The 24,605-nt window shown below is 59.2% G+C and overlaps 1 protein-coding gene across 1 annotated transcript in view; it reads left to right on the top strand.

Moving 5' to 3' along the window:
* The window catches only part of NCLIV_059880 (conserved hypothetical protein), a gene marked incomplete at both ends in the record, with an annotated part of 39,439 nt that extends 14,859 nt beyond the window's left edge, over nt 1-24,580 (top strand). The window contains 14 exons of the mRNA XM_003885542.1: nt 174-2,746; nt 3,425-4,395; nt 4,948-5,680; nt 6,418-6,806; nt 7,451-7,497; nt 7,823-8,360; nt 8,973-9,699; nt 10,249-10,686; nt 11,059-12,489; nt 12,969-13,850; nt 14,270-16,452; nt 16,904-20,257; nt 20,639-21,117; nt 21,576-24,580. Of these exons, the coding sequence (XP_003885591.1) occupies nt 174-2,746; nt 3,425-4,395; nt 4,948-5,680; nt 6,418-6,806; nt 7,451-7,497; nt 7,823-8,360; nt 8,973-9,699; nt 10,249-10,686; nt 11,059-12,489; nt 12,969-13,850; nt 14,270-16,452; nt 16,904-20,257; nt 20,639-21,117; nt 21,576-24,580 (17,750 nt within the window). The remainder of the gene's footprint in view (nt 1-173; nt 2,747-3,424; nt 4,396-4,947; nt 5,681-6,417; nt 6,807-7,450; nt 7,498-7,822; nt 8,361-8,972; nt 9,700-10,248; nt 10,687-11,058; nt 12,490-12,968; nt 13,851-14,269; nt 16,453-16,903; nt 20,258-20,638; nt 21,118-21,575) is intronic.
* Nucleotides 24,581-24,605: the final 25 nt, after the last annotated feature.

The following is a 24,605-nucleotide window of genomic DNA, read 5'->3' as shown; positions in this document are numbered from 1 at the left end:
CTCTTTTCGAAGAGCGCCAGCATCCACTCAGTTCTTCCTTGTCCTTTGTTAAAATAGTGACAAAACGACAGCAGGTTGGCCCCCGAATCGACCTCGTTTCCAAACGTCCTTTCCGCGGTTGGTCTATGCGTTCTCCGCTGGTGCCTGTCCACCGTCGCATCCTATGCGTGCAGCTTGGGTCCAGTCAGTGACCGCAGGTTTCTCGCTCCTGCCGGAACAGTCTTCCAGCGCCTCTTCGCGGACGTCTCAGGCGACCGCGGAGCCGCGCGGTGTTTGCCCGTCTGCGTCCTCTTCGTTTTCTTCTCCGCTGCGGTTCGGCCTTGACGCCTCCGACCGTCCCTCTTCCGCAGCGTCGCTCTCTTCCGCTAGCGTCAAAAGCAGAGACGACCAGGGCGCTCCCTCTGACTCGGCTTCTGGATCTCCGTCTGAACCCCGCGACCCGCCGCCTGCGCCTCAGCCTCCATCGCCTCCGTCTCCATCTTGGAATGCGGCGTGTGCGCTTCTGGTACCTCATCTGCAACTTCTTCTCCCCTGCGTTGGCCCTTCGCCTTTCGCACTGGCGTCAGTCCGCCCAACTCCCGACTACGACTTTTTTGTTTCACCCCGTGGTGGCGGCGCGCGCGCCCACCAGCTGGGGCTTTGTGGCCGCAGCGGGAAAGCAGAAGGGAGACAATTCCAGCGAAGAGCGCCGGGAAACCCCGATGAAGGACAGCAAGGCGATCGACGCTGGTCTTCTCATCGATTCAGCGCTGCGTCAGTTCCGCGTCTGCACTGCCAGCTCGACGGTGCGGAACGGAGTGCAGCTTTGGCTCCTAACTCTCTGTCTCCTCTGTCCGCTCTAACTTTCCTTCTTCCTCTCCACACGCCGTCCCGGCCCCCTCCCGTATGTCTCCTCGAGTGTTCTGTCTCGGCCTCTTTTCAACAACGCGCCGTGCCTTCGCTGTCGCCGCCGCCTACTGGGGCGCCAGACTGCGAAGCCTTGACTGTTTGCTCGACTGCATCTCACGCGTCCCCGCCTTGCTCTCTCCACCGGCGCAGGCGACAAACGACTTTCTCGGACGGATCTGGGGAGTCTCCAGTCTTGTCCGCGTCTTGCGACGCGCAGTCCGCTCCTTCGCTGCCCTCTGGTCCTTCGTCGGGTCTTCCTGCCAGTCGCGGTTTCCCCTCGATATGGTCAGGGAGAGAGAGACAAAGAGGCCGGTCTTCGCCGGTGCCTCTGAGCGCCGCCTCCTGCGAACACACTCCGACGTTTTCGGACAGCGAACTGTCGTCGGCAGCCCAGTTCCCCCCACTTTCGTCATGGTCATCAGGCGATCTGGAGAGCTCGCGAACGCTCCGGTTGTTTCCACGCCCGGGGGAAGGCAGTGACACAGGCGCAAGTGAGGAGAGCGAAGCTGAGGCGCCACACGAAGGGGACAGTGAACAAGACGCGGAAGGGATCGCGGCAGAGTCTCCAGAAACTCCAGACGGAGAAGAGAGCCATGCCAGACATTCCACGCAACTGCTTCCAGAAGACGGAAATGGTCCTGGGAATCGGAAAGATTTTCAGGACGAGGTCCATACGCGTCAAACGGTGGCGCTGTCTCTCCAACACGTGCGTCTGTCTCTCTTGCTCCCCACTTCCTTTGAAGGAGATGGCAGGCGTGGAGACAGCGGAAGCCTCAGTCGAGGCGCCTACAGCGTCCGGCATCCTCAGGCAGACCGCCGAGGCAGCCGATCGACGGCCAGGTCACAATTTGCCTCGGCTCCTGCTACGCTGGGAAGCGATCGCCTTTCGCTGTCGCCTTCTCAGAAGCAAACAGGAGCTGCCAAGGCCTTCTCGCCGCAAGCGCGGAACTTGCGGTTCCCGTGCGCCGCTGGACAACGCGATGGACTGCCAGTAACACGGAACGCGAACGCATCGGAGAAACGAAGAGACAAAGAGAAGGAGAAAGAGAGAGAAAAAAGGCGACTGACGGACCCGTTGGAAGAGCCTTCGGTCGCAGACGAAAGCGATCGAGAAAGAGTCATATCTGGAGGCGCGAGCGACGGCCCTAGATCCCGAGGAGAGACCTGGGGCACACCCTTCACCCATCTGTGGTTTCCAGGCTCTTTCAGCTCCAAACTCAAATTGCCAATCAGTACCCTAGACGTTTGGACCGAGCAGGAGGCTCTTCCCAGCGACTCCGGGCCAGAGCTGCCATTGTCTGTGGCGGCTTTCCACGTCATTCAGGATCTCCTTCTCGAGAGACGGAGAAGGCGCTGGAGGCCAGGTTTCTCTCTGGCCATGGCGGCCCGCCGGCTCTCCACTCGAGCTGAGGTCAGTCTCGTGCAGCTCATCGAACCGTTTGCGGTGACGCTTCGCGCGCACAGGAGGCAAACTGAAGCGACAACTGGAGAAGTGGGAGGATGGCGAGACGAGAAGACAGGAGAAACGCTGACGGCGGCCGCGTCCGGACGGGACCAGGCAGATCACGCGGCGTCAGAGGCGGAGCGAAGAACCACATCCCATAGGACGGGGAAGGCGCACGGCTTTCGAGCAGAGTCGAATGAAGGGAGGCAGGAAAGGGAGAGACCATTGCGTGAGCGGAACCAGGCAGCAGCGGGCATGGAAATAAACTCGCAAGGTCAAAAGAGCCCAAAGCGGAGGAAAGATCAGCACGCAGACAGGGAAACGCGGTCCCCCCTCTATGCGGTCGCAGCGACCGCCGTACCTGCCAAGAAGCGAAGCGCTCTCATGGGGAAACTCGTGGTGCATCCGATCATGGTAAGAAGAAAAGAAGGAAGTGCCGTGCAGTCTTCCGGTTGTTGCCTGATGCAGAAGCGAAAGCAAACGAGAGGCAGCCGCGGGAATGCAGGAGCCTGGCAGCGCCAATCACCTGGTGGAAGGGCGCAAACAGAATGTGGCAGAGTTCCGTTCATGAGAGTCCACACCAGACGAAGAGAGGGGAACTGTCTGACGCGGAGGATGTTACCTCGCCCTGGAGAACTGTACTGCCTCATGTGAGTCTGTTGAGCGATTGAGTTTGGACCTATACAAATAATACGTATATATGTGTCTGTCTGTCTGTACGTATGTATGTATGTATGTATGTATGTATGTATAAGTATGTGTATGTGTGGATACGTAAAGAGTTCCGTGCCCGGAGGGGAGCCCACGGGCACACCGCCTGCGGATGCATTTGCAGCGCAGCTCAGCCTAGTAGATACATGCATGGAGGCTTGAAAATTTGTGAACGGCCAAAAGGATGCAAATCGACATGTGCTAAGAGTGGACGCGGCGGAGAACTTTGTCACTTAAAGGCGCAAATCTCAGGCGTGGCACACAAGCCTCTCGCAGTGCCCTCGTGTAACTTGAATCGGTGAGAGGGAACCAGTGGGTTGGGGTACTTGTTTCCTCAATTTGTCATTTTCCTTTTAAACGCTGTTTGCTTTCCGTATTCAGATGAATATCACGAGTGAGGCTGTGGGGTATTTGGGCTCCTTGGCCTTTCTGGCCTCGGGGTTCCTCGCCCATCTTTCCACGCTCGAATCCCCTCCCTTTCCGCCGCCTGTCGCGCGTCCTTCCTGTGCTTTGCTGACCTCCGAGAGTTCTCTACGAGCTGTCGAGAGGTTTTCGTTAGCCACTCCCAAACCGGGGGAACGGGCGCATGCAGCGGGCGCGGCGGGTGCGGCCTCGTCTTCTGCGTGCCTAGCCTCGTCACTTCTCCTTTCCGGCGAGAGCGAGGATTCGTCTACAGACCCCAACAAAGGCGCGGAGCTGCTGGATGGTGCGTGGAGACCAAAGGCTCTACCTACGAACGCGCCCGGGCTCTCGCTCGCAGCTAGCCGCCCCGAGGGGCAAAGTGTCCCCTTTTCGCGCGCTGGCTTTCACGGTCGCCCCTTCCTCACCACTGGGCAGTCGTTCGTCTCTATCCCCGAGGATTTCCTCGATGAAGCACGATCCAGGAAACTGGAGGACACAAAGAGGCAGAAACAGTCGGTTAGAGCAAGGAAAAGCGTCGCAGGGTCGCAGGCACCCGTCTTACAACTCGTGGGAGATAAGGAACGCTGCAAGGAAGAGATGGAAAACCTGGAGGAAGTGCCGAGACAAGAGCCCCTACGGCAAGATGCGACACTGCCTTTTCTATCATCGAGCTTTGGTCTACCTTCCTACAAAGCGGGGGAAGAAAAAGGCGAGGAATGCAGGAGCAATCCTCAGTCAGAAACGGAGATAAATGACAAAGGCGAAGACGGGCCCTTCGCGGCTTCAACGCAGTCTCCCTCCGAAGTCGAGTCCCCCCTTGAGGCTTTGTGGACTGCCGTGGGCGCCGTCGTTTCCAACGTGGAGTTTTCCCTTACAGTCGAGAGCGTGAAAATCAAATATGTTGCCGTGCATATTACCGTCGAGGAAGTGAAATTCGATTTTCGAAAAACGTAAGTGCCAGGCGACAAGAGACGTCAAGCAAGTTCGCTGGATGGCGAACGTGCCTCGATCCTGCTGCGCATCGTTGGAAGCGCAGTTAGGCCAGAAACATGGAGACTCCAACTCTACATGGGGAGAGCACCCTCACGCCTGAACCATCATACGTGCTCAACAGGACTCCAGTTGTAAATACGTATGTACATTCTTAGAGCATACCCATATATATATATATATATATATATGGATTTCTTGGCATTCATGAGTAGGCAGACACTGTCCATCCGCATCTATGTGAGCCGAGACATGTGCTCTCAGAGCCTCTGAAAGCTACACCTCTCAGTTGCCTCTTATATGAGTATATATTTGTGTATATGAACAAAATTGCCGCTACATTGTGATGTGAGATGGCCTATTCCCAGTTTCCAAGCGAGTGTGTAGGAGACTGCCTTCGCCTGCATCGCCATGTCTCGCTGTTTTTTGATGTCGCTCTCCTCTGCCGAAGTCGTCTAGGCCATCGCCTGTTGCCCCTCGGCCTTTCCTCTCTCTGTGGCTTTCTGCTTCAGGGTATTCCCCAGCGATCCGTTCCTTTGTCCGAGCCCCGTGACGCGGCTGATGTATGCCCGTCGCGCTCAACCCCTTCGTCTTGGGCGTGGGCCGCCGCTGTCCTTTTCGTCGCAAGTTGTCGGCGATGGAGCGGCAGCTTGGGAATCGCGGCTCTCGGCTACTGCGAGGGGACGGCGCTCTTGCCCCACCTCCTCTCGGGGGAGACAGACCACCCGGCGCCCGTCCTTTTCTTTTCTTTCCGTGCTGCCTCCCCGCGATTCTTCAGCTGTGCCTCCGTCTTCCCTACGTTCAGACGGACCACACACGAGAGGCTGCGACGGGGCGAAGGAACGCGCGCACGGAGCGGCGCGGTTTTCGTTTGCGGTGCCGTCAGCACGGAAGCGAGGGAACGGGGAACACGGCGCAGGTTCTTCCTTTCTCTCGCCACTGCGCACGAGCTGGCGGCTCGGGCGAGGAGAAGAAGCGCACCCCCCAGACGGAAAAAAAAAGGGGACGGACATCGGGGAGCGAGGATACAAGGAGCCAGAAGAGGCAGGGAGTCAGGCAGTGGCGATGGGCTGGGAGAGAGAGGAGGCGCGCCAAGGAGAACCAGGTCTAGACGATGACGGAAATCGTATTGGCGACCTCGAAGCAATCTTCCAGATGACCATAGCTGTGGAAATGTTCAGGCGGTCGATGAGGACGGTGGAGTCTGTGGTCGAACCCTGCCAATTGACAATGCAACTCAGCTATGTAAGTCGACCTTTATATATATATATATATATATATATATATATCTATGTATATATATACATGTATATATATACATGTATATATATATATATATATATATATATATACATGTATAGAGATATGCATGTATATAGATATGCATGAATACCTACGTATGTGCGTGGTTCTGAGCAAACGAGGAAAAACGAAATCGTTTTCCAGGGCGTGAATCCTGAGAACATGGGTGAGTGCCTGCCGGCACGAAAGAAAATACACAGGCTCGGATGCTGAATGCATGGGTCAGGTCAGACTGCCTCACGTTTCCCGGTAGCTCGCTTCAAAACAGGTGACGGCCAAAGCCCGTTTCCCCCAGCTTTGCCTTTAGAAGCCGGAAGAGCGTCTCAAAAACGGAAAACCCGCGAAAAGAGGCCTGGGGCGGCGACTGGGCGCTGTGGGCCCCGAGTGTCCTCTCTGCAGTGGAACAGAAACCGAGGCAGTCTGATCGAATTCGTAGCCGACCAAGAACCCTCCTTGCTCTCGTTACGACACGCGACGTCTCGATAGGCAATCGGTTGAAACGGAACACACTCACAGTGTAGACGGAAAGGCTATTTAGCACGGAGAATCGGAAGACAATGCAGATCGGTGACTGGATGCTGGTCTGTACTGGTTCGTGATCCGCCCGCGTGAATCTCGCGCTCCCGTGCCAATCCTCTCCCTTCTCTCCCTCTCGGGCGATGTCGCGCCTCGCGGTGCAGAGTCCCGGCGAAGAATCCCTCCACGAAATTCGGTGCGGTCTCGCGGAGCATGCGCCTTCTCGTCTTCGGCTCGTCTCAGCTTGTCGCCGTTCTTCCTTCCCTGAAATCGCTCTGACTCCTCCACGAGTCCGAGGTGTATGCTCGCCTGCAGAGGACGCGAAATGTGGGAGACCCATGTGGCGAGAAAGACACAGAAAGCGACAGGAGCACGAGGCAGACGCGGGAAACCTCAGCTGGCGGATGAAAAGCGAAAACAAAGACGATCTTCGAGTAGCTCTGCATCTCACGTGGATCAACGTAACAGTCGCACCTGTTGTGATGGATGCGCTGATGGAGACAACTGATGCCGTGGAGGAGCAACTGAAAGCTTTCTTGAACGCCGTGACAAGGTAGGGCGAAGTGCGCATGTGAACGAGATTTTGACAGCGCACTAGAATCCAGAATCCGCCGGGAATCACGTCTTCTCTCGCTGCATTTCTTGTTTATCTGCGGTGTTTCTGCCAAACGTCTCTCTCCATGTACATTTTCCCATATCCGTTGACTCGCCTCCATCTGCATCGAGGCGAGGCTTGCCTTTCTGCAGTCTCTGCAGGGGTACGTGCGTTTCTCTCCCTTCCGGTGCGGCCTCTGTCGCTCCGTTTGTATTCGGGGACGGCATGGCCAAATGCCACATTCCCACTCGGCATTGCGCACGGCACCCCCCACATTATAGGCCGGATTCATCCACACATCTCACCCTTAATTTCTCGCCCAGCCTGTCAAATAAAGTCTGTCGTTTTTCGCGGGCGTCCTCGTGGTGCTCCCCGATCTCCACGAAATCTTCCCTGCCTTTCCGAAGCTCGGACGTGTTCGTCTCGTGGTTCTTCCTGCCTTCTGAAATTATCTGGATTTCGTCGCGCAGCCGTCGCGTGCTGGCCCTCGCACTTCTTCGGCTGTGATGTGGGAGTATCGCACACCGCTGAGACCACGAACGCTGTAGGCTTCTGGTTGTTTCAGCTCTTCACGTGGGCTGTCTTCCTGCGAATTTCATTAGATTCTACCTGCCTCCTGGAAGGCTTCCTGAGTCTGCCGGCGCCGATGGTAAGGAGGAAACGCGTCGCCAAACACACAACTGAGCACAGGACCCGCCGGGTCACTGCCGGGAAAGCAACGGCTGACGAACACGGCGCGAGAGAATTTCACACGTGACTAAAACCCGATCTCGCCAAGCAAGAGGCAAACTGAGAAGCGCGAGACGTGTCCGCTGCTTGAAACTCACACACCAATGGAACAGCCAGAATGCCGAGAGACGCCGACAGTGAGACCCGTACAGCGAGATCGCGAGTTCGACGCATGCGATTGGGCATTTCAATTGCAATGTGAAAGTCTCGGTCTCGTGTCGGTTCTTCGCTTTTGGTTCCTGCAGAGCTACGGTCTCCACCGGCTTTGTCTTCGGGCGCAGCCCCGCGCCCTTCACTTTCTGCGTCGACCAGGAGCCTCCCTTCCTCGAGCTCCCAGCAGGCTCTTTCCGCCCATGCTGCTCAGCGCCTCCAGTCCCCAGACTTCGTTTCTCTCGCAGTGGCGAATTTCTGCGATCTCGTCGCCGCCACGTTCGGCCGCGAGCCCCAGGAGGCTGCCCGAAAAGCGGCCGACGAAGGCATCGCAGAGATCGAGGAAGAAGGGATTTCGCGAGAGAGTGACGAAGAGGAGACCGAAACATGCGGAGACAGCACGGCTTGCCACGCAGGCGAACCGCATCCGAGAGAAGAGGGGGACAAGGCGGGCCGAAGCCAAACAGGCGGGAGGCAGAGCGCGAACGATGAAGCAATTCTGGAAGACGCGGACCAAAGGCGAGCGGATGACAAGGCAGAGATTAAGAAACGGATGAGGGAAGAAGACGAAGAACGAACGAAGGAAACATCCGATGGCTGGGACATTACCGGTGGCGACGCCCAGCCGAAACTGTAAGGAAAGACACCGAGACAGCGGCGCCGGTGGCCGGGGCCGTAGAACAGCAAAAGAGAAAACGGGATTGACTATGACTGGCTAGGGGCAGAGTCACACGAAGGACAGGGACAGCAGGGCTGACGTTTAGCGTGTATGAAACTAAAAGAAACCACTTCAAAGTCTTTTCAGGATTCTGCTCGGCAAAACATGGTTGTATGGCGCGTACTGTCCTTTACTGCCTGGAATAGGAGATTGTATTCGAACAAAAAGAAGAAGCCATACACTTGGGGACAGATTCCGTGGGTGCAACAAACCTAACAAAGGACCGGGGGAATACAGCTTTTTTTTCTACACCGAGAAGACGTGGAAGTGTGCATCTATGTTCGTACCCCTACTACGTACTTTTGTACGGAGTCCGCCAGGTGTATACATATTCATGTCTATACATTGACAGATATATACATATATATATATATATATATGTATTCCTCTGCAAGCGTATGCATGTAGACGTGCCCTCATAGCCTGAAACATAAGCAGGGGTTCATTCGCACTATGAAGTATATATATATATATATATATATATGTTATGCTGAGTGCATGTGTGTGTGTCGCTTTTGGTTTTCCAGGTGGAATCTGACAGGTCAGCCTTTGGCTGTGCGTCTCACACGTCTTTGGCGTCGGTCCCGCGACCGCACGCGGCAGTCTGGCCGCGTTCTGCGGTCGGCGTCTTTCTCGTCCACGCATTCGCGTCGGTCTTCCGAGAAGAGGCGCAGCGACTCTTCAACCTCCAGCAGCTCGGACCAGGCCAGGCGTGGCGAGGCTCTCGAGTTGAGCGACGCCACAGAGTCGCTCACCGGTGCGTCCTCGGCTTCCAGTTTCAGCGGGGGACCTGAGGCGCGGGAGGCGACGGGCGGTCGGCGGAGAGATCGCAGCAGATGGGAAGGTACACGCGAGCGAGAGGGAGAGGACGGCCGAGACAGGACGGAGGGCGTGCCGCCCTCCAGAACGTCGTCTTTCCCCGCGTCTTCGTCATCTGCGGAAGCAGCGTTTTTGGTTTCTCGAGGGCGCCTCAAGCGAAGTGGAGCAAGACGGATTGACCCCTTTGCAGAGCGAACTTCTGCAGACGCCCAAGAAAGACAGGCGCGGCCGCCGATGCCTTCTTCCTTAGAGACGCCCCGGCGGGAGAAGAAACGGTGCAACCCGAAAGCAGATAGAGAAACAGGGAGGGGCCAAGACGAGGGTGATGAGCCCTGGTCATCCAGTCTGTCGCTGGATGCCGACACGCGCGAGGATTCCTACGAGTGGACAGTTGTCCAATCGGGGCACTGTGTCTGCCTGCCTCAAGATGAAGAAGTAGGGCAGTGGACGAAAAAGTGGGAAACGCGGTTCCCGTAAATCGCCGAAATCGACTTATCCTTTGAGAGGGGTTCCGTGTCTCGTGTCGCGGGTCCTCCTGTCCCACCTGGATCGCGTCTGCTCGACAGAAAGGCGCTGGGAACCGCCTCAGAGCAGCTGTCAGTCCACGCAGCCGTGGGAGTCTCGGACGTGGACGTCTCGCGCACAAAAGGCTGTGGGAATTGATTTTCTTTTCTCTCGCGCCAGAGGTTTGAAACTGACGGCTTAGGGCTCTGCGGCCAGGCAAACAGGCACATCTCTCTGCTTTTGGAGACTCCTCTTGAGATCCCCGTTTGGCACTGCTTCTGCCGACGACAGCGTCCACCTCACGTAGAACGGCGCGCCGCCTACCGCTTCCGTTTTCCAGCTTTTGGTCACCGTATGTTTTCCTGTGAATGCCCCTCTGCAGTTCATCTGCCCAAGCGCGTGCGTTGCCTCATCTCCCTGTTCATCGCCTTCCTCGTGTCTGCCTTGCGCTTCGTGTGTGCCTCTGCCCCCGCCTTCCAGGCCCAGCCGCTGCCAGTGGGGATCCGGCTTTCCTTCCTAGGTGTGGTGTTTCACGTCGAAGAGCTCTCGGTTTCCTCGTCGCAAACGCAGCTGCGTTATATTCCACTCGCACTTCTTCCGTCGTCTCCTGAGAACCTGCCGGCGAAAACAGGGCGGCAGCAAAGAGAGACAGGAGGGCGCGCAGGCACCGCGAGAGGGAGCGCGAGCGGCACAGGCACGTGCGCCGAGGCTGAGAAGGAACTGTCGCACCCTAGAGGTCCCCGAGACAAGACGAGGCGAGAACGGGTGGGACGCGACGGAGAGAACGCCAACGAGGGAATGATAAAAACACACGTTCGGCTGCTCGCGCGAACTATCTTTTTGACTGAGCAAAAACAGTTCAACGTCTTTCTCTCTTCGGTCGTCACGATCCGCAACCGGAGCTCCGTTCCTGTTTTGGTACGTTTCATTCACATGAGGGGAGGAAGGAGATGGCCCGGCAGTTACGCGCTAACCAGCTGTTTGATTGCCTTCGACACTTCTGAACCGCATCTGCACAGGGATACGCTACACCTCCGTATAAAGTGTGGTAACAGTAAGTGGCGTAGCGAAGCGCAAAAAGCGAACGCCACGCGGGACGGACCGACCGGACAAACGAACACAGACACATGAACGAGACAGGCAGACAGCAAACACGGGAGGGGCGACTAGGGCTTTCCACAGAAAACCCAGGAGACATCCGAGTCGTTTTGTGGCGTTGGGGCCTCCTTCCGCGGACTTCCTCCCGCCCGCATGCAGTTCCTTTCCTTCCCTTGTGGTGTTCGGCTTCAGATTTTCCCTCACCCGTTGGTAGCCGAACTCGTCCCTCCTCCCGCGCCCCTTCCTCTTGTAACGTCTCGCCTCTCCTCTTCGTCTTTCGGTTCAGTCTCACCCCCTCCTGGTTCGGCGAGCAGTCCTAGCGACAGCGCTTTTGCCTCTGTCTGTTCTGATCTCAACCGCGGGGAAGCCGGCGCTTCTCGCGACCAGTCGACCGCGGTGGGGAAGGCCGCGAGTCTCGACGGTGCGTCTTCTGCGCTCGGAAGGGCCAACCGTCATACACTCCCGCGGGGCTACGTTCAGCGCAGTCGCGCGAGGACGTTGGGCTCCAAAACAGATCCGCTCTCATCTCGGTCTTTCAGCTCGGCTTCGTCAGTATCTCCGCTTTCGTCCCGCTCTCCTGTGGACGCCTCATCCGTTTCGCTCTCTCGTGCGAAGTTCGTCTTCGCTTCTGCCAGGCGCTCCCCGCCGGCGCCAGTAGAAGTCCTTCCCGGAGAGGGCCAAGCTCACGTGCCTCTGACGTGGCTGTTGCCGCGCGCAATGGTGATCGAGGCTGTGCTTCGGCAGAGACGCGACCAAGAACGAAAAGCGTCACGCGATCGCGGCCGAAGGCCCCGGTGCGAAGGCGGACTTCCGCCGTCGCGCGACGTCTTTTCTCCTGGCTGTTCCGTTTCCTCCTCTGTAGACGATCACGAGGCGAGCGGGAATCGGCCGCAAAGGCAAAGCCGCCAGAGCGAAAGCGACGGCGGCCTTCTGCTCGACGAAGAAGAGTGGGAAGAATGGCGACGCAGCGGCGAGACGGAACCTTTTCTGGTCATCCCGTCGGGCACTCTCGTGGCAGCAGTGCGGCGCTCGCGGGCGGAAGACGCCGACAGCGGGCGCCTGGAGGCTTGTTCTGATGGCGCCAAGGGCCGAATCGCGCGACGCAGCTGCGTGCCTCGAGCGTCAGAAACCCAGACCGGGTCTGGGATGAGGCCGACACGAGCAGGAGGAGACGCCATCGACGCCGAAAACGAGGCCGCAAAAGGCGACGGAGCCGACGCATGCGAAGGCGACGAGGAACGACGAAGAGACAGAGGATGGAGGGGCAATGTCACAACGGCTCGGAATCGAGGGGACAGTTCGTGGGAGGAAGGTGACGGCGAGGAAGAGGCAACAGGAAAAACCAGGCAACCGCGCCGTGGGGAGGAAAGCGCGAGGCGAGCAGGACGAGAACCACGGGGCGGAGACCTAGCCTGGAGGCAGAGTGGTGGCGAGGGCGTCGACGCCGGGAGCTCGCACCGGAGGAGTCAGCTGGGCTCCTGGGCGACGGCACGATCACGTGACGGCGAATCCCCAGATGTCGACGATGTTACGATCCTTCATCGCGCAGCCTCAGACTGGATTCTGGGGAAGGCGAAATCCCCCAAGGCAGCAGACAAACAGCTCGCCCGGCTCTTCGTCACGGTAAGCTTCTGCCGCTTTATTTATCCTTCGAATTCACGGAAGATGTCATGCCGCACCCATGGGGTGCGCGGAACAGAGACGGCTTCCTCATTAGAAGCTGATCGACTGGTATCTAGCCATAAAAATTTATATACATGTATATATATATATATATATATCTGCATTCTCCTGTGAAACAATCTCACATAAGATACAGCAAGTTTATGTATGTATGTATGTATGTATGTATATATATATATATATATAAAGGGGGATGCCGATGTGTGAGTGTACATGTTCACGATTGCCGGTGTGAGTTGGCATGTTCGTGGGTTCTTGTGTTTGCTTCTGTTTCTCGTGTTTTTTCCGTTCTTAGGCCGGCTCTGGTCTCTGGATTTTGGCCGCGTGTTGCGTGTCCGTTTCCCGTCTTGTGTGCTTCTCTGCCACGCTTGGATTTCGCTTTCCTGAGATGGGTGCTCCTGCGCTCTTTGCGTTCCCAGGCGTATCGCTACCTGTACGCTCTGGCCAGGTCTGTAGGCGCCCAGCCGCTGCTGCCGGCGGGGAATTTCCGGCTTCTGACCGAATCCCTGGACTGCGCCGTCAGCGCGCACTCCATGAAGCCGCACCTTTTGGAGTTTCTTCATCCCTCCGACGCCTGCTCTGTTCTCGACCCCGCGAGGCGACTGGTGCGGCCGTGGAGAAGAGAGAGCGACATCGTGCACCTTCTGACCTCTCATCGGCAAACGAGTCCCAAACGAGAGACTGACAACACGCACCGTGTCTTTCTTCGAGAGTCCCTCGCTGGAGACACGAGCGCAGCGCGCCTCGGGAACGCGCCTGTTCCCCAGAAAAGCCACGGAAGGGCCGTAGGGGACGGTCCCCCGACACCCTGGGAGAGGCATCGCTGCGATGCAGATGCAGAAGGCCGAGACGGTGACCCAGCCAATGCAGACCGAATATCGCAACAGGAATGGAATCGGAAAAGGACACGATTTCACGAGACAGCAGAGGCTTCGCCTTCGCGCTCGCTGTGGAGCGGCCGCGAAGAAGTGGCAGGGACAGTGGGAAGCCTTTCACTGCATTTGGGAGGAGGCGCCGACGCGGCAACGCCCTCACACGCGACTAGCGAGCTTGGGGAAGGCGACGCGCGATCGCAGCCGGGCAGACACGCAAGGCGAAGAGAGGCGAACGCGAGTCCAAAACGTGCCAGGCAGAGCCTGTCGCCTTCGCTTCGCCGAGAACTGACGGGAGGGAACGCGGCGCTCCAAAAAAGAGCGACAGCGCTGGCCCTTGCAGTGACCGTGTATGGCAAGAAGCTGCGGGAATTCTTGGCTGACACAGAGCCTCTGTACTTCGAGATTGCCCTCGAGGCGCCGCTCCAGGTAGGCTGCCGCGCTTTGTCTCGCTTCGCGTCCAAGACAGAAGGCCCCGCGGACCGTCGAGGGACGCGCCGCCCACTGGCGGCGTGCGTCGGATTTCAAGGGAAGACAAAAAATGTGCCTCACCTCGTTTCAGCTGCGCACCGCGTACGAGTACATGGCTCTGCATATCTAGAGAGAGCGATATATGAAAGCCGCCGTATTCGAGTGCTGGCAAAAGCTACATTTTGATGTACCGATATGTACTCGAGCGCATCCAGCTATAACTGCCCTTGCGCAAATGATGTTCTGTCGAGTGCACCAACACGCATGTGCGTGAAGGCATACCTTCAGGAACGCCGCTGTGCCTCGACGAAAGATGCGCGGCGGCCAGACGTCGACCGATCTCGTCTTCGACGTCTTCTTTTGCTCTGTACCTTCAGATTGGCAACCGCCTGTTTGAGACTTTGAATGTGTCCCTCGTCTCCCCGTCCTCCACACCTCTACCTTCGCTCCGCCAACCGTCTCGATTCTCCGTCTCGCCTCGTGCCAGTAATGCCGGTCGCCTGTCAAGGGAGAGACAGTCGCTGCGGGCCTCCCTCTTCTCTGCTTCTCCATCGCCCTATCTCGTGTCGTCTTCACCTTCATCTGGGCGGTCTCGTCTTCGGTACAAGGCGACACAGGTCTCCGTGTCCCCTTCGCCGCTCTCAAGTAGGCGAAGAAACAGCGAGGACGCCAGACGCCGGCGTGCCGTCTCCCTCTCAGAACCATCGGCGGAGCTCTTTGGAAGCGTAAGAGAGCGAGGACGGTCAAGGGGAGAAGATGGCAAAGCGCAGCAGGCGGATCAGCTACGCGGTCACCTTTGGGACGAGACACCCGTCGGGCCTGCTCGGGGTTCTCCTTCGTTGGTTGGGGCTTCCTCTCTTACCCCCGTCCTCACTCTGAAAGCTGGAGAGGACGCGCAAATTGAGCAGGCGTGTCGGGCCTTCTCCCTCGAGATTTCCTTCTCCAGCAGCGCCACACACTTCACCTACGTCTACCGATCACAGCCGATAGGCATCAACTCTCGGACGGCCGGCGGGTCTCCTGCAGCCGTTCCCGGCCTCTTCTTGCTGCCGCTCCTCGACTCCACAATTCTGCTCCATCGTTCGGAAATCGTGCTTCCCGACGGTGCGCCTCTCGCCCCCGACAACCCGCTCTTCCGCTTCGCTGCGGCCCAGGAGCCCGACGAGGTCGCCATCTGCGCGGAAACGGTCGCCGGCTCAGCAGTCGGACCTGGCGGAGTCTCCGCAGTCTCCTTTGTGCGCCGGGGGCCATGCGGAAGGCAGGCCGGAAGTTCTGCGCTCTCCGCCACAGCCGCGAGCCGACGGACGCCCAGCGGCGACGGAGAGTGGCAAAGAGATGCTGTCGAAGGGAGGGAAAGCGGAGACAGTAGGCGAACAAGCTTAGAGCGCGGAAGGTTGGTAACGATTGCGAATGAGCGTGGTGCACTAGGCATGAACCGGACACCTCCGAACAGTCGTCTGGCCTCGCAGCCTCGATTTCCAGCCTCGCAAACACTCGCGTTTTGTCCCTCCTCACCATGGTGCCTCGCCACGAAGAATCCGGAGGAAGTGAAACTCGCAGAAAAAATGACGTTTTTGGAAGACGCAGCGTCGCTAGGCTCCCACATCTACACCTGGCAGACAGGGGTGCGAACTGTGCGCCTGTACGCTCCTTATGTTGTCGTCAACCGCCATCCCTCCCCGCTGTCGGTCGCCTGGCCTCGACAACTGCCTCAGAGACTCGATCCCTTCGAGTGGCGACTGCTGTCGCCCCACGGGGTCGGGGGATCCACGAAGGGCGCGTCTGGGCGTCGGAAAAAGGAACTTATTTTCGGCTTAGCTCCCGTCAATCGGCTGTCAGATCTGCTGGCCTTGTCGCAGCTGCCTCTCCCTGCGGGCGCGCGCCTGAAAGGCGCGAACGGCACCGCCGACGGGCTTAAAAGGTCGCCCTCGACGGAGAAGAGCGCCGGAGCCGAGGGCCGCGTGGATGCCTCCCAAATCGACTTGGACAGGCCGAAGGAAGACACGGAGGCGGAAAGGAGGGACAAGGCAGCTGGCTTCAGCGTCGATACTGTGGGGGCGACAGGCCAAGTGGTGATTCCTCGGTTTTTGCTGAGACAGGCGCGTCCCGGCGAGAGGGCCTTTGGAGACAGGCGCCGGCTTCTGTCTCTCGGGAGACCCGGGGGCGAGGAGGTCGTCGAGGGCGACCAGGAAACCTTGCAGGCGCACTGGCTGGGTGTGACCGTCTCTCTCGCCCCGCCGCCGTTTCTGCGAACGAAAATCGTCAACGTGTACAGTCGGTTCACGTTCGTTAATTCCCTCGACACCCAGATTTGGATTCGGGAACCACATGAAGGCAGCGCCGCCGAGTTCTTGCGCCTGGCCCCCGGAGAACAGCAGACCTTTCATCCCCAGCGTGTGTGGCCTAACGGAAGTCCGTCTTTTCAGTTCTCTCTCGTCGATCCTGCTCTCTTTGAGAATGACGACAGAGCCGCGCCAGGAGGTTCAGCCCCTAAGGGAAGGCCAGGCGGACGCACTGCACATGTCGTCGATGCTCGCGAAGGAATCAACCTACAGACCAGGTCAGAGAAACTGCGCACGACGCAGGCCTTCAAACGCCCTCGGGGGCCTGGACTCGAGATCCACTCGGATGTTTTGGTGACTACACGCTTTGGCGAGCTTAGCTCCTTTCTCTTCACGTGCGACTCTACAGCCACTTGGGGCTTTCGAATGGTGGCGCCTGTGTGTCCCTCACGACCTACGCACTGCCCCAGAAGACTCAAAAGAGGCGATGCACCCCTGGGCTACTCGTGCGGCCCCACGTTCATGCCCAGCTCTTGAAACGTTTCCGTTTTTCACGAGATTCCTCCCCGTCCTGCTCGACGGGCGACCTTGGTCTGGCGCCCATGGAACCTTGAGTTTCTTGTGAGTAGCTAAACATCTACTGCGCACTTTGTTTTGTTTCTGTGCTCCCCGACGTCGCCCACGCCTCCGCGTTCCCTGTCTGTGTGCGCTTGCATTTCTCTTTTGCAGCGGTTCCAGCTTGCCTGTCAGCTCTGGCCCTTCGAGGGTTCCATGCTTGAACGCCGCCTCCGAGGCGTCCTCTCCTTCCCCTCCACTGGATTTGCCATCGAGAGGCGCGAGTCTCGGGCGCCCGGCTCCACCTGCGCGTCTTCGACATATCTGGTCTTCTGAGGTTCGTCTCAGTGCAGTGTCATCGCAGCAGATGCGCGTGGTCTGTCCAGCGGCCTCTCTGTCTGCGGCGAGGGACCCGCAGCGTCTCCTCAGCGCCCCGACGCGTTGGGTGCCGAGAGACGCGCTGGCGTCTTCCCCCTCACGCGCGGTCCGCCGGACCTACACGATTGTTCAAGTGGACGTCCGAGCTGTGGAGCGGGCTGCGATGTTCGTCTGTTTTGAACGGCCGACGAAAAGCGAGTTTTTGCTGATCAATGCCTCGCGCAGGCTTGTCTACTTTAGCCAGGTGCTCGGAACCTCCCGCCGCGCCCTGGGGACCGGGGCGAGTCGCGACCGGAGCGAGTTGCTTTATCCCGGCGCGCAAGTGGAATACGCCTGGCAAGACCCGACGCGGAGTGGACGCAAGCTGCGCTTCACCGTGATCGACGCAGGAGGCCAGCAAGTGCATTGCACCTGCGACATTGGGCGAGTGAAAGCGCATCCGCCCTTGCCTTTGAGTGGCGGAAGAGACTGTCTCTTTCTCACCACGCAGGTGGCCCGCGGGCGCCGCGTCGTCGTTTTGACCGACTTCGCCTCGCGATGGGAGGCGCGCAGCTCCCTGCAACTTGCGACTCCCGCGCTCGTCTTCAGAGCGCGACTGGAAACCTCGCAGGGGCGAGGGAAAACAGGCGGCGACTTTCCCGCTCGCTTGGCGACACAGAGACACGGACAAGGGGACGCAGCAGTGGAGGAGAGAAACGGGAGAAGGCGGCAACTCGCCCAGAGTTTCAAGAGGAGACTCGGGTCGGGCAGACAGGCTCGACCACGCCGCCCGGAAGCGGCCTCGAGACGGACGCTTCGTCGAGACGGAGACGTCTCTGTTGGGAGGAACACCGCAGCAGAGAGAAGGGGGAAGGGTGAGCAGGCCGCAGGAGGCGACAGCGGGCGAAAACGAAAAAGAAGAGACAGCGATGCCTGCAGAGGAAGCAGCGATGGCGATACCGAGCAAGGCGAGAGAGGCGACGGACAAGGCGAACGAGAGAGGAAAGCCCCGGGGCGTGCTTGTGCACAGGACAGCCATCTTTCGCCTCACGGCCAGCGTTGCGATAGAGGGGAGGGAGACGAAGAGGCTCCGGGCGGCGAGGAGGAAAGCAAGAGAACCGCAGAAACGTCTGGCGAGGGGGATGAAGGAAAGGACGCGACCTTTCGGTCAAGGAAACCGCTCACGCGAAGCACATCGTGTGAGGGCAACCACATATATGGAAGCTCCCGCGACGCGCTTCCCGTGAGCGACCGAAGCGACGAGAAGAATCATCGAGAGGGTCGACGGCCCCGCTCCTCCAGCGCAGTCGGCTGCCGAGGCAGGAACGTGGAAAACGAGAACCTTTCACGAGCAGCGCGGTTCCGTTTCAACCGGTGGCGGGCCCCACGGAGGCCAGGCGCCGCCCTCGAACGAGGAGAGAACAAAGCTGCGCTGCCTGAGATCTCCCGCTTTGAGGCGTCGGGAGACACCCGGCCGCTCGCGCACGTCAGTTCGTCCCGACAGCCCCACCGCCCCGGAGTCGAAAGCGACAGAGGCAGCGAAAAAACAGGGCGCAAGGTCTCTGGAGATGCAGACGATGACGCGTTGAAAAAAGCACGAGAGAACGCAGTGAGAAACGAACCGGATGGACAGGCGGAAAACGCCGAGTCGCCTCCCTTTGTTTCTCTAGACGATCTTTCAACCTGTCCCCTTAAGCGGCCCAGCTTTTTGAGAAACGACGCGAGCTGTGGTTCCAACGTCGGATCCCCGCCTGGGACGTGTGAGTTGCCGGAAAGGCTGAAACACCCTGGGGCGACTTTGGAAGGTGACTGCCGCCCTGGAGACGGTTTCGGTTTCGGAGGCCTTTTTTCACATGTTGGAGAGATGGAAGGCGATGCGAGGGAGACGCCTCGCTGTGGGCGAAGTGCGAAGGGGGAGTTGAGTTCGAGTTCTTCGTTTTTTTCTTCTTGTTCTGCTCCGGCGATCCCCGAGCAGAACTGCAGCCCCTCGGCGCCTCTCTCACCTGCCATGACAGGTACGGGACTCGTTGATCATAGCTCGGTGGAGAGCCGACGCAGAGGAAGACGTTTTGCCCATTTTCTTCGCGTTGCGCTGCGGAGGAAACAACCCTCGGAGGCCGGTCTTCTGCGATCGACTTCTCCTTTATCGTCTTCTTCTTTCTCCACTTCCGACGGTCAACGAGAAGCTCAAGGAAGCCGCAACTCGCGGCGGCGGAGGAGCACGGAGGCACGTCAACAGGCACGACCGCTGGTTCGGCGTAGGCGCGCAGCACACCCCAAGTCTCCAGTGCGTTCGCTTGGACGCCGGCGGAGCGCTCAAGACCGCCTGGTGCAAGAGGAATGTGTCGGAGAATCCCAGGTGTCCTCGCCATCAATCGCCATCCCAGGCGCGACGCAGAAATGGCCAAGGGGTCGGTTGATTCGGGACCGAATGCGGACGGGGCGAACCCGGATGCGGCGGTTTGCTGCGCGATGGGGCGGGGACGAGGAAGAACAAGGCGACAGTGAAGACGAGCGTCCCTACGACGAGAGGACACGACGCGACGGCGCGCTTCCGCCAGGACAACTTAATCCTGCCTCGCCTCGGCCATTTCCGAAGTTGTCGGATTTCCAAATTCTTTTCTCCTTTGCTCTCGACGGCCTGGGCCTCTCACTGGTTGACGCGCTCCCCCAAGAGCTCGCCTACGTCGCTCTCTCCGGGGTGGAGGCGACTGCGAGGCGCATGCCTGCCTCGTCATTGGTCGGGGTGGGAGCGGGGATGCAAGACGAAGGCCGGCGCGAGGAGACCCACATGGACTACCGCCTCGCGATCCGGAACCTGCAAATTGACAACAACGTTGCTGGCGCGTACAGCTCCACCATCGTTCGCCTCGCGACTCCAGAAGAGAAACTCCGTCACTGGGGGGCTGAGGACAAGCGCGGCTTTGTTCCTGGCGAGGGCCTCATTTCCACGGCGAAGGCGGCGTCCCTGGTTTCAGCGACCGTTCGCCCCTTCCTGCTGGCGCACGGCCAGGACGAAACTGACGAGAAAAATCTGTTTTTCCGAGTCCAATTGGGCGGGAAGTGGACCGACGAGGCAACGCTGCTCCAGTACTTTGACTGCGCGCTGGCTCCGGTCTCGCTACACATCGAAATCGACACCACCTTCGAACTCGTACGCTACCTCCTTAGGTAGGGCCCGAAATCCGAAGGAGACAACCGAAGCGACAAAAGGTGCAAAGAGGCAGACGGATGTATAGCGACACCGCCCAGGCTCTGTACCCGGTCCTAGTGCCCTTCGCTTTACCTACATATATATATATATATATATATATAGAGAGAGAGAGAGAGAGATCAATAGGTGTATAAGTCTCTAGATGGGTGGATAGCTATCGACAGATAGGCACATAGGCAAATCGTCGAGGTTACATTCATGATCTGCACGTGCCTCTCGCAATGTGTGTTTGTGTGTTTGTATGAGCCAACGGCACGAGGGAGAGAGGTCTGCGGTGATGTTCTTCGCAGATTTCTCCAGTGGCGAAACCTGTATTTCCGCTCTCTCCATTCTCGAAGCGTCTCGGCCATCCGCCAAGCGGCTCTCGGAGACCCTCGCTCTGACGGATTCCTTCGCTTTCGCGCCTGCCCCGACCCGCCCGGTTCGCTCGCTTCGCAGACGTTTTCGAGAAAGCCTTTTTACATCCAAACCTTCTGCGTGAGGCCGATCCAGATTCTGGTCTCTGCACGAGCTCCCCGACTCCACAAGAGGAGACTCCAGGCAGACCGCGAGGTGATGTTTCTTCGCCAGCTGCAACTGGTGGCGGGAACTGTGACAGATATCACCAACTTCCCAGTTAAATTCCGACTGGTCATCCAGCAATCCGTCTTCAACACGATGGAGCAGTTCCTCGAACAACTGAGCACGGTGTACATACAGCAAGGCATCCGCCAAGCCCACAAAGTCGTCGCCTCCATTGACGTCCTCGGAAATCCTCTCAACGTCCTTTCCAATGTTTCGGCCGGAACGCGGGCTCTCTTCCTCGATCTCATCCACAGTACGCGCACTCGAATCCGAGCAGTGGAGACCCGCTGGCCGAACAGGAAAGGGAAACTCGCGGCCTCTGGGTTCTCACGGCACGTTCACAGACACCCAAACGCATATATATATATATATATATATATATATGTAGACATTCACAGGTACACATATCTCTAAACGTAATGTATATATCAGGTCTGCTGGTCAGACGGGTGTTGGTGGTCTGCTGCTCTCCCCGCTTGTAGAGCCGGTTTTGGTTTTCGACCGATTCCACGTCGAAGACGGGACACGGCAATTCGGTGCCGTGACATATGAGGCCTAAACTGCGTGGCAGGATCGCCCTCCTGCCTGCTTTTCTGTGTCTCTGCATCTCTTCATCTTCCTGTCTGCGCGCGTGCTTCCGCCCTCTCCCTGTGCACCTAGCGGCTTTTCTGTCTCTTTTTCCTTTGCGGGTGCGTTCTCGCGTTTCCTCAGAGCGGGCCGTGCCCGGCGGCGACACACACAGACTGAGCCTGTGGGGAGTATTTTTGCGCCTCTCTCGCGGTTTGCTCGCCGACGTGCTTGACGGGTTGAGCTCGATCTTCGCAGGCGTCTTCCAGCTCTTCGAGGCTCTCCGCCTCGTGGACGGAGACGACCTCCTGGGCCTGTGGCCCGCGGAGACTCGGGTCTCCCGTCCAACTCTCGAGTGTCCCGATTCGCTAGCTGAGGGCGCGCTTCGCGGCGTCGTGGTTTTCTTTCAGCTTTTTCTTTCCTCGCTTTTCTCTCTCTTTTTCTACCCCACTCAGTGGACCGCCCGCCAGCGACCCCGTGGGCAGCCAGGCGCCGGTCTGCCGTCCGACGGGGCCGAAGGCGACGAAAGACGAACGCCCCGAGAGGCGTGGATATCCTTCTTCCTCGGCCTCCTCTACGGCCTCTCGTCGCTCGTCTTTGGGGCTCTGGGCGCCCTGCTTCTCCTGCTCCACGCGCTCACCGCCGGGCTCCGCGTGGCGCTTCAGAGGCCCCCACACACTGCGTCGATTCGCCCGCCTCGCGCCTTCACTGACAGCTTCGCCTCCCAGCCTTTCCATTTCCACGTCTCGCAGGCCAGCGACGTGCAGCAGAAAGGCATCTCTTCCAAGACGCGTGCGCGCTTGCAGCCAGTGGTCTTTGCCTGTCCTCTGCCGACCGACAGCCCACTTCTCGACGGACGGGAAGCTGAAGCGCGGAGACAGCGCGGACGAGGGGAGGCCGCGGACGCACGTTCGCCGGCGAGGCTCGCGAAGGCGAGCGCGTGGCCGTTGACCGGCTGGAAGGCCGCCGGTGATTTTGGCGCAGCAGAGGCTGAGGCTCCTGAACGAAGGACCGAGGAACGGCGACTGGAAAGCGAGGCCGACGAGCGGGACAGAGCGATGCGGAAGCTTGCTCGCTTACCGGCGGCCTCACGCGACGCCGGCAAACGCCTAAAATACACCTCGCGAAAAGACTACATTGTGGCGACACCAGATCTCCTTTTCTACGCAAAAGACGGGAACGTCAAATGGGTATGCAGACGGAAAGATGTGGCGGGTGTCCACGTGATGGTGCCGCAACAGTTCATGAACGCGCTCGCAGCGGCCTCCCGAATGGGGCCAGGCGGCGGGGGCTACGGCGCCGCCATCGGCATCCCTAAGGAGAGAACGCGTTTCGCACTTGCCCCGGAAGACGCCACGAAGGCCCAGAAGAGAGCTCCTCTCCTCCGCCTTTTCTCGTCCTGGTTCACGTCCATTTGGTGCTCCGTCCGACGTGGTAGAGACGCATCCCGTCCCTCGCCCTCCGACGCTGTCTCTGTTTCGGCCGGGTCCAGTCAAGGCGGCGACGACCGCCCAGGCCCGTGGAAGCCTCGGCCGAGCAGCCGGACGTCTCCGGACAGTCCTGTGAAGGAGAAAGGAGTCAGCCGCGGGACTCGTGACAGCGCTCGCTACAACGGCGCCTTCCTTCCGTCCCAGGTCCGCCCTCGGTCCGTCTCGCCTTTTCCCGGGTACGGTCGCGCCGATCCCGGGGACGGTCGCGCCGATCCCGGGGCCGACCGTCGCACCAGTGTGTTCTTTCGAGCTCTCGGGAACCTCGGGGCCTTGGGGCACGTCGAGGGGTCGGTTCCGCTGTTTCTGTTGCGCGTGAAAGTTCGCAACGCGTTGAATCTCCCCGCCCAAGCGATGAAAGACCCGCGAAAGGCCTACTGTATGTACACGCAGGAGGCTGGAGTCCGGGAAGGCATCGCAGAGGCAGTCGTCAAGGCACGCCCAGGCCGCTGGAAAGGGCGGCGCGAAGTGGACGAGATTGGCGGGGGAAAAACCCTCCGAGGCCAAGTGAAAAACGTAGGGGGGAACCAGGGAGACGGAAAAGAGCGCGACGTCGCTCTGGCAGCCGTGGCTGCTGCGGCCACAGGCTCCACAGGGAAGGCCGGTGGGGGGGGAGGGAGTCTCCGAGAGGCGAAGCAAGCTGGGAAGGCAGGCGGAGAAACGCGACGGGATAGGTCGCCAGCGAACGCGTCGCAGCTGCCGAAAGAGGCGCCCAGAAAGAATGCAACAGAGGCGGAACTGGGAAGGTACGCGACGGCCTGGGTTGAGTCCGGCGGGCGCCACCCACGCGCAAAGCAGACGTTCTCAACGCCGGAGGGGCGAGCTCCTCCCCCCGGCACGCGCCGACGGGAAGGGGACAGCCTTGAGGGCAACTCCACGCAGAGCGACGACGAGGAGCGAGCGCTCGCGCCTGGCGGCAATGCGAAAGCGCAGAACACAGACGTGGAGAATGGAAAGAAATCTCGCAGGCGTCAGGACAGCTCCAGCGACGCGAGGGGAGAAGGGGATGTACGGACCTCCCAGACGCGAACAAAGAAAAACCGTCGGGCAGCGGAACACGAACAAGAGAGCGACGAGGCTGGCCTCGGCTTCCTGCCTGTGCTCGACCGTTTAGAAAAGGGGCGAGGACACGTGGCAGCTGAAGGCGCGAGCGACGGGGAGACTGAGGAGCGGCCAGCCCGTACGCGATGTGTCTCAGGGCTGAATGGCGAGCTTGTCGCTTGGGTCCGGAAGGCCCGCAAGTGTCTCGGCGCATGTTTCCGGTCGTTTGTTTCCTCTCTGTTGGGAAAGGCGCGAAAGAAAACTCCCAATAGGACTCCTGGCGACGGCGGTCTCCTCGCCTCCGTAGACATCCGGAAAGCCCCGTTCGCCGCGGAAGCGCTGGGAGAGGAGGACGGCCGTGGCGGGACTGCGTCACAAAATGCGCGGAATCCTCCAGGAAAAAGGAGGCGTGACGCAACCGTAAACTGGTCGCAGGTGCCTTGTCTGCAACGCCTCTCGCGCCGGGTAGCGGCTACATGCCGACGCGCCCTTCGGTGCGCGATGGGCAAGACCACGCCGCTTCCCCCGGCGTTTTTGGTCTTTGAAATCCAAACGCGAGACTGGGACTCCGCCGCTCGCGCCTTCGACACGGTTTCCAGTTTCATGCACTTCCAGAGATGAAAAGAACACGAGGAGAAAGAGTAGA

The sequence above is a fragment of the Neospora caninum genome, chromosome XI (assembly GCF_000208865.1).
Source record: "Neospora caninum Liverpool complete genome, chromosome XI".
Classification (NCBI taxonomy): domain Eukaryota; phylum Apicomplexa; class Conoidasida; order Eucoccidiorida; family Sarcocystidae; genus Neospora; species Neospora caninum.
This window is presented reverse-complemented; position numbering and strand designations above follow the sequence as displayed.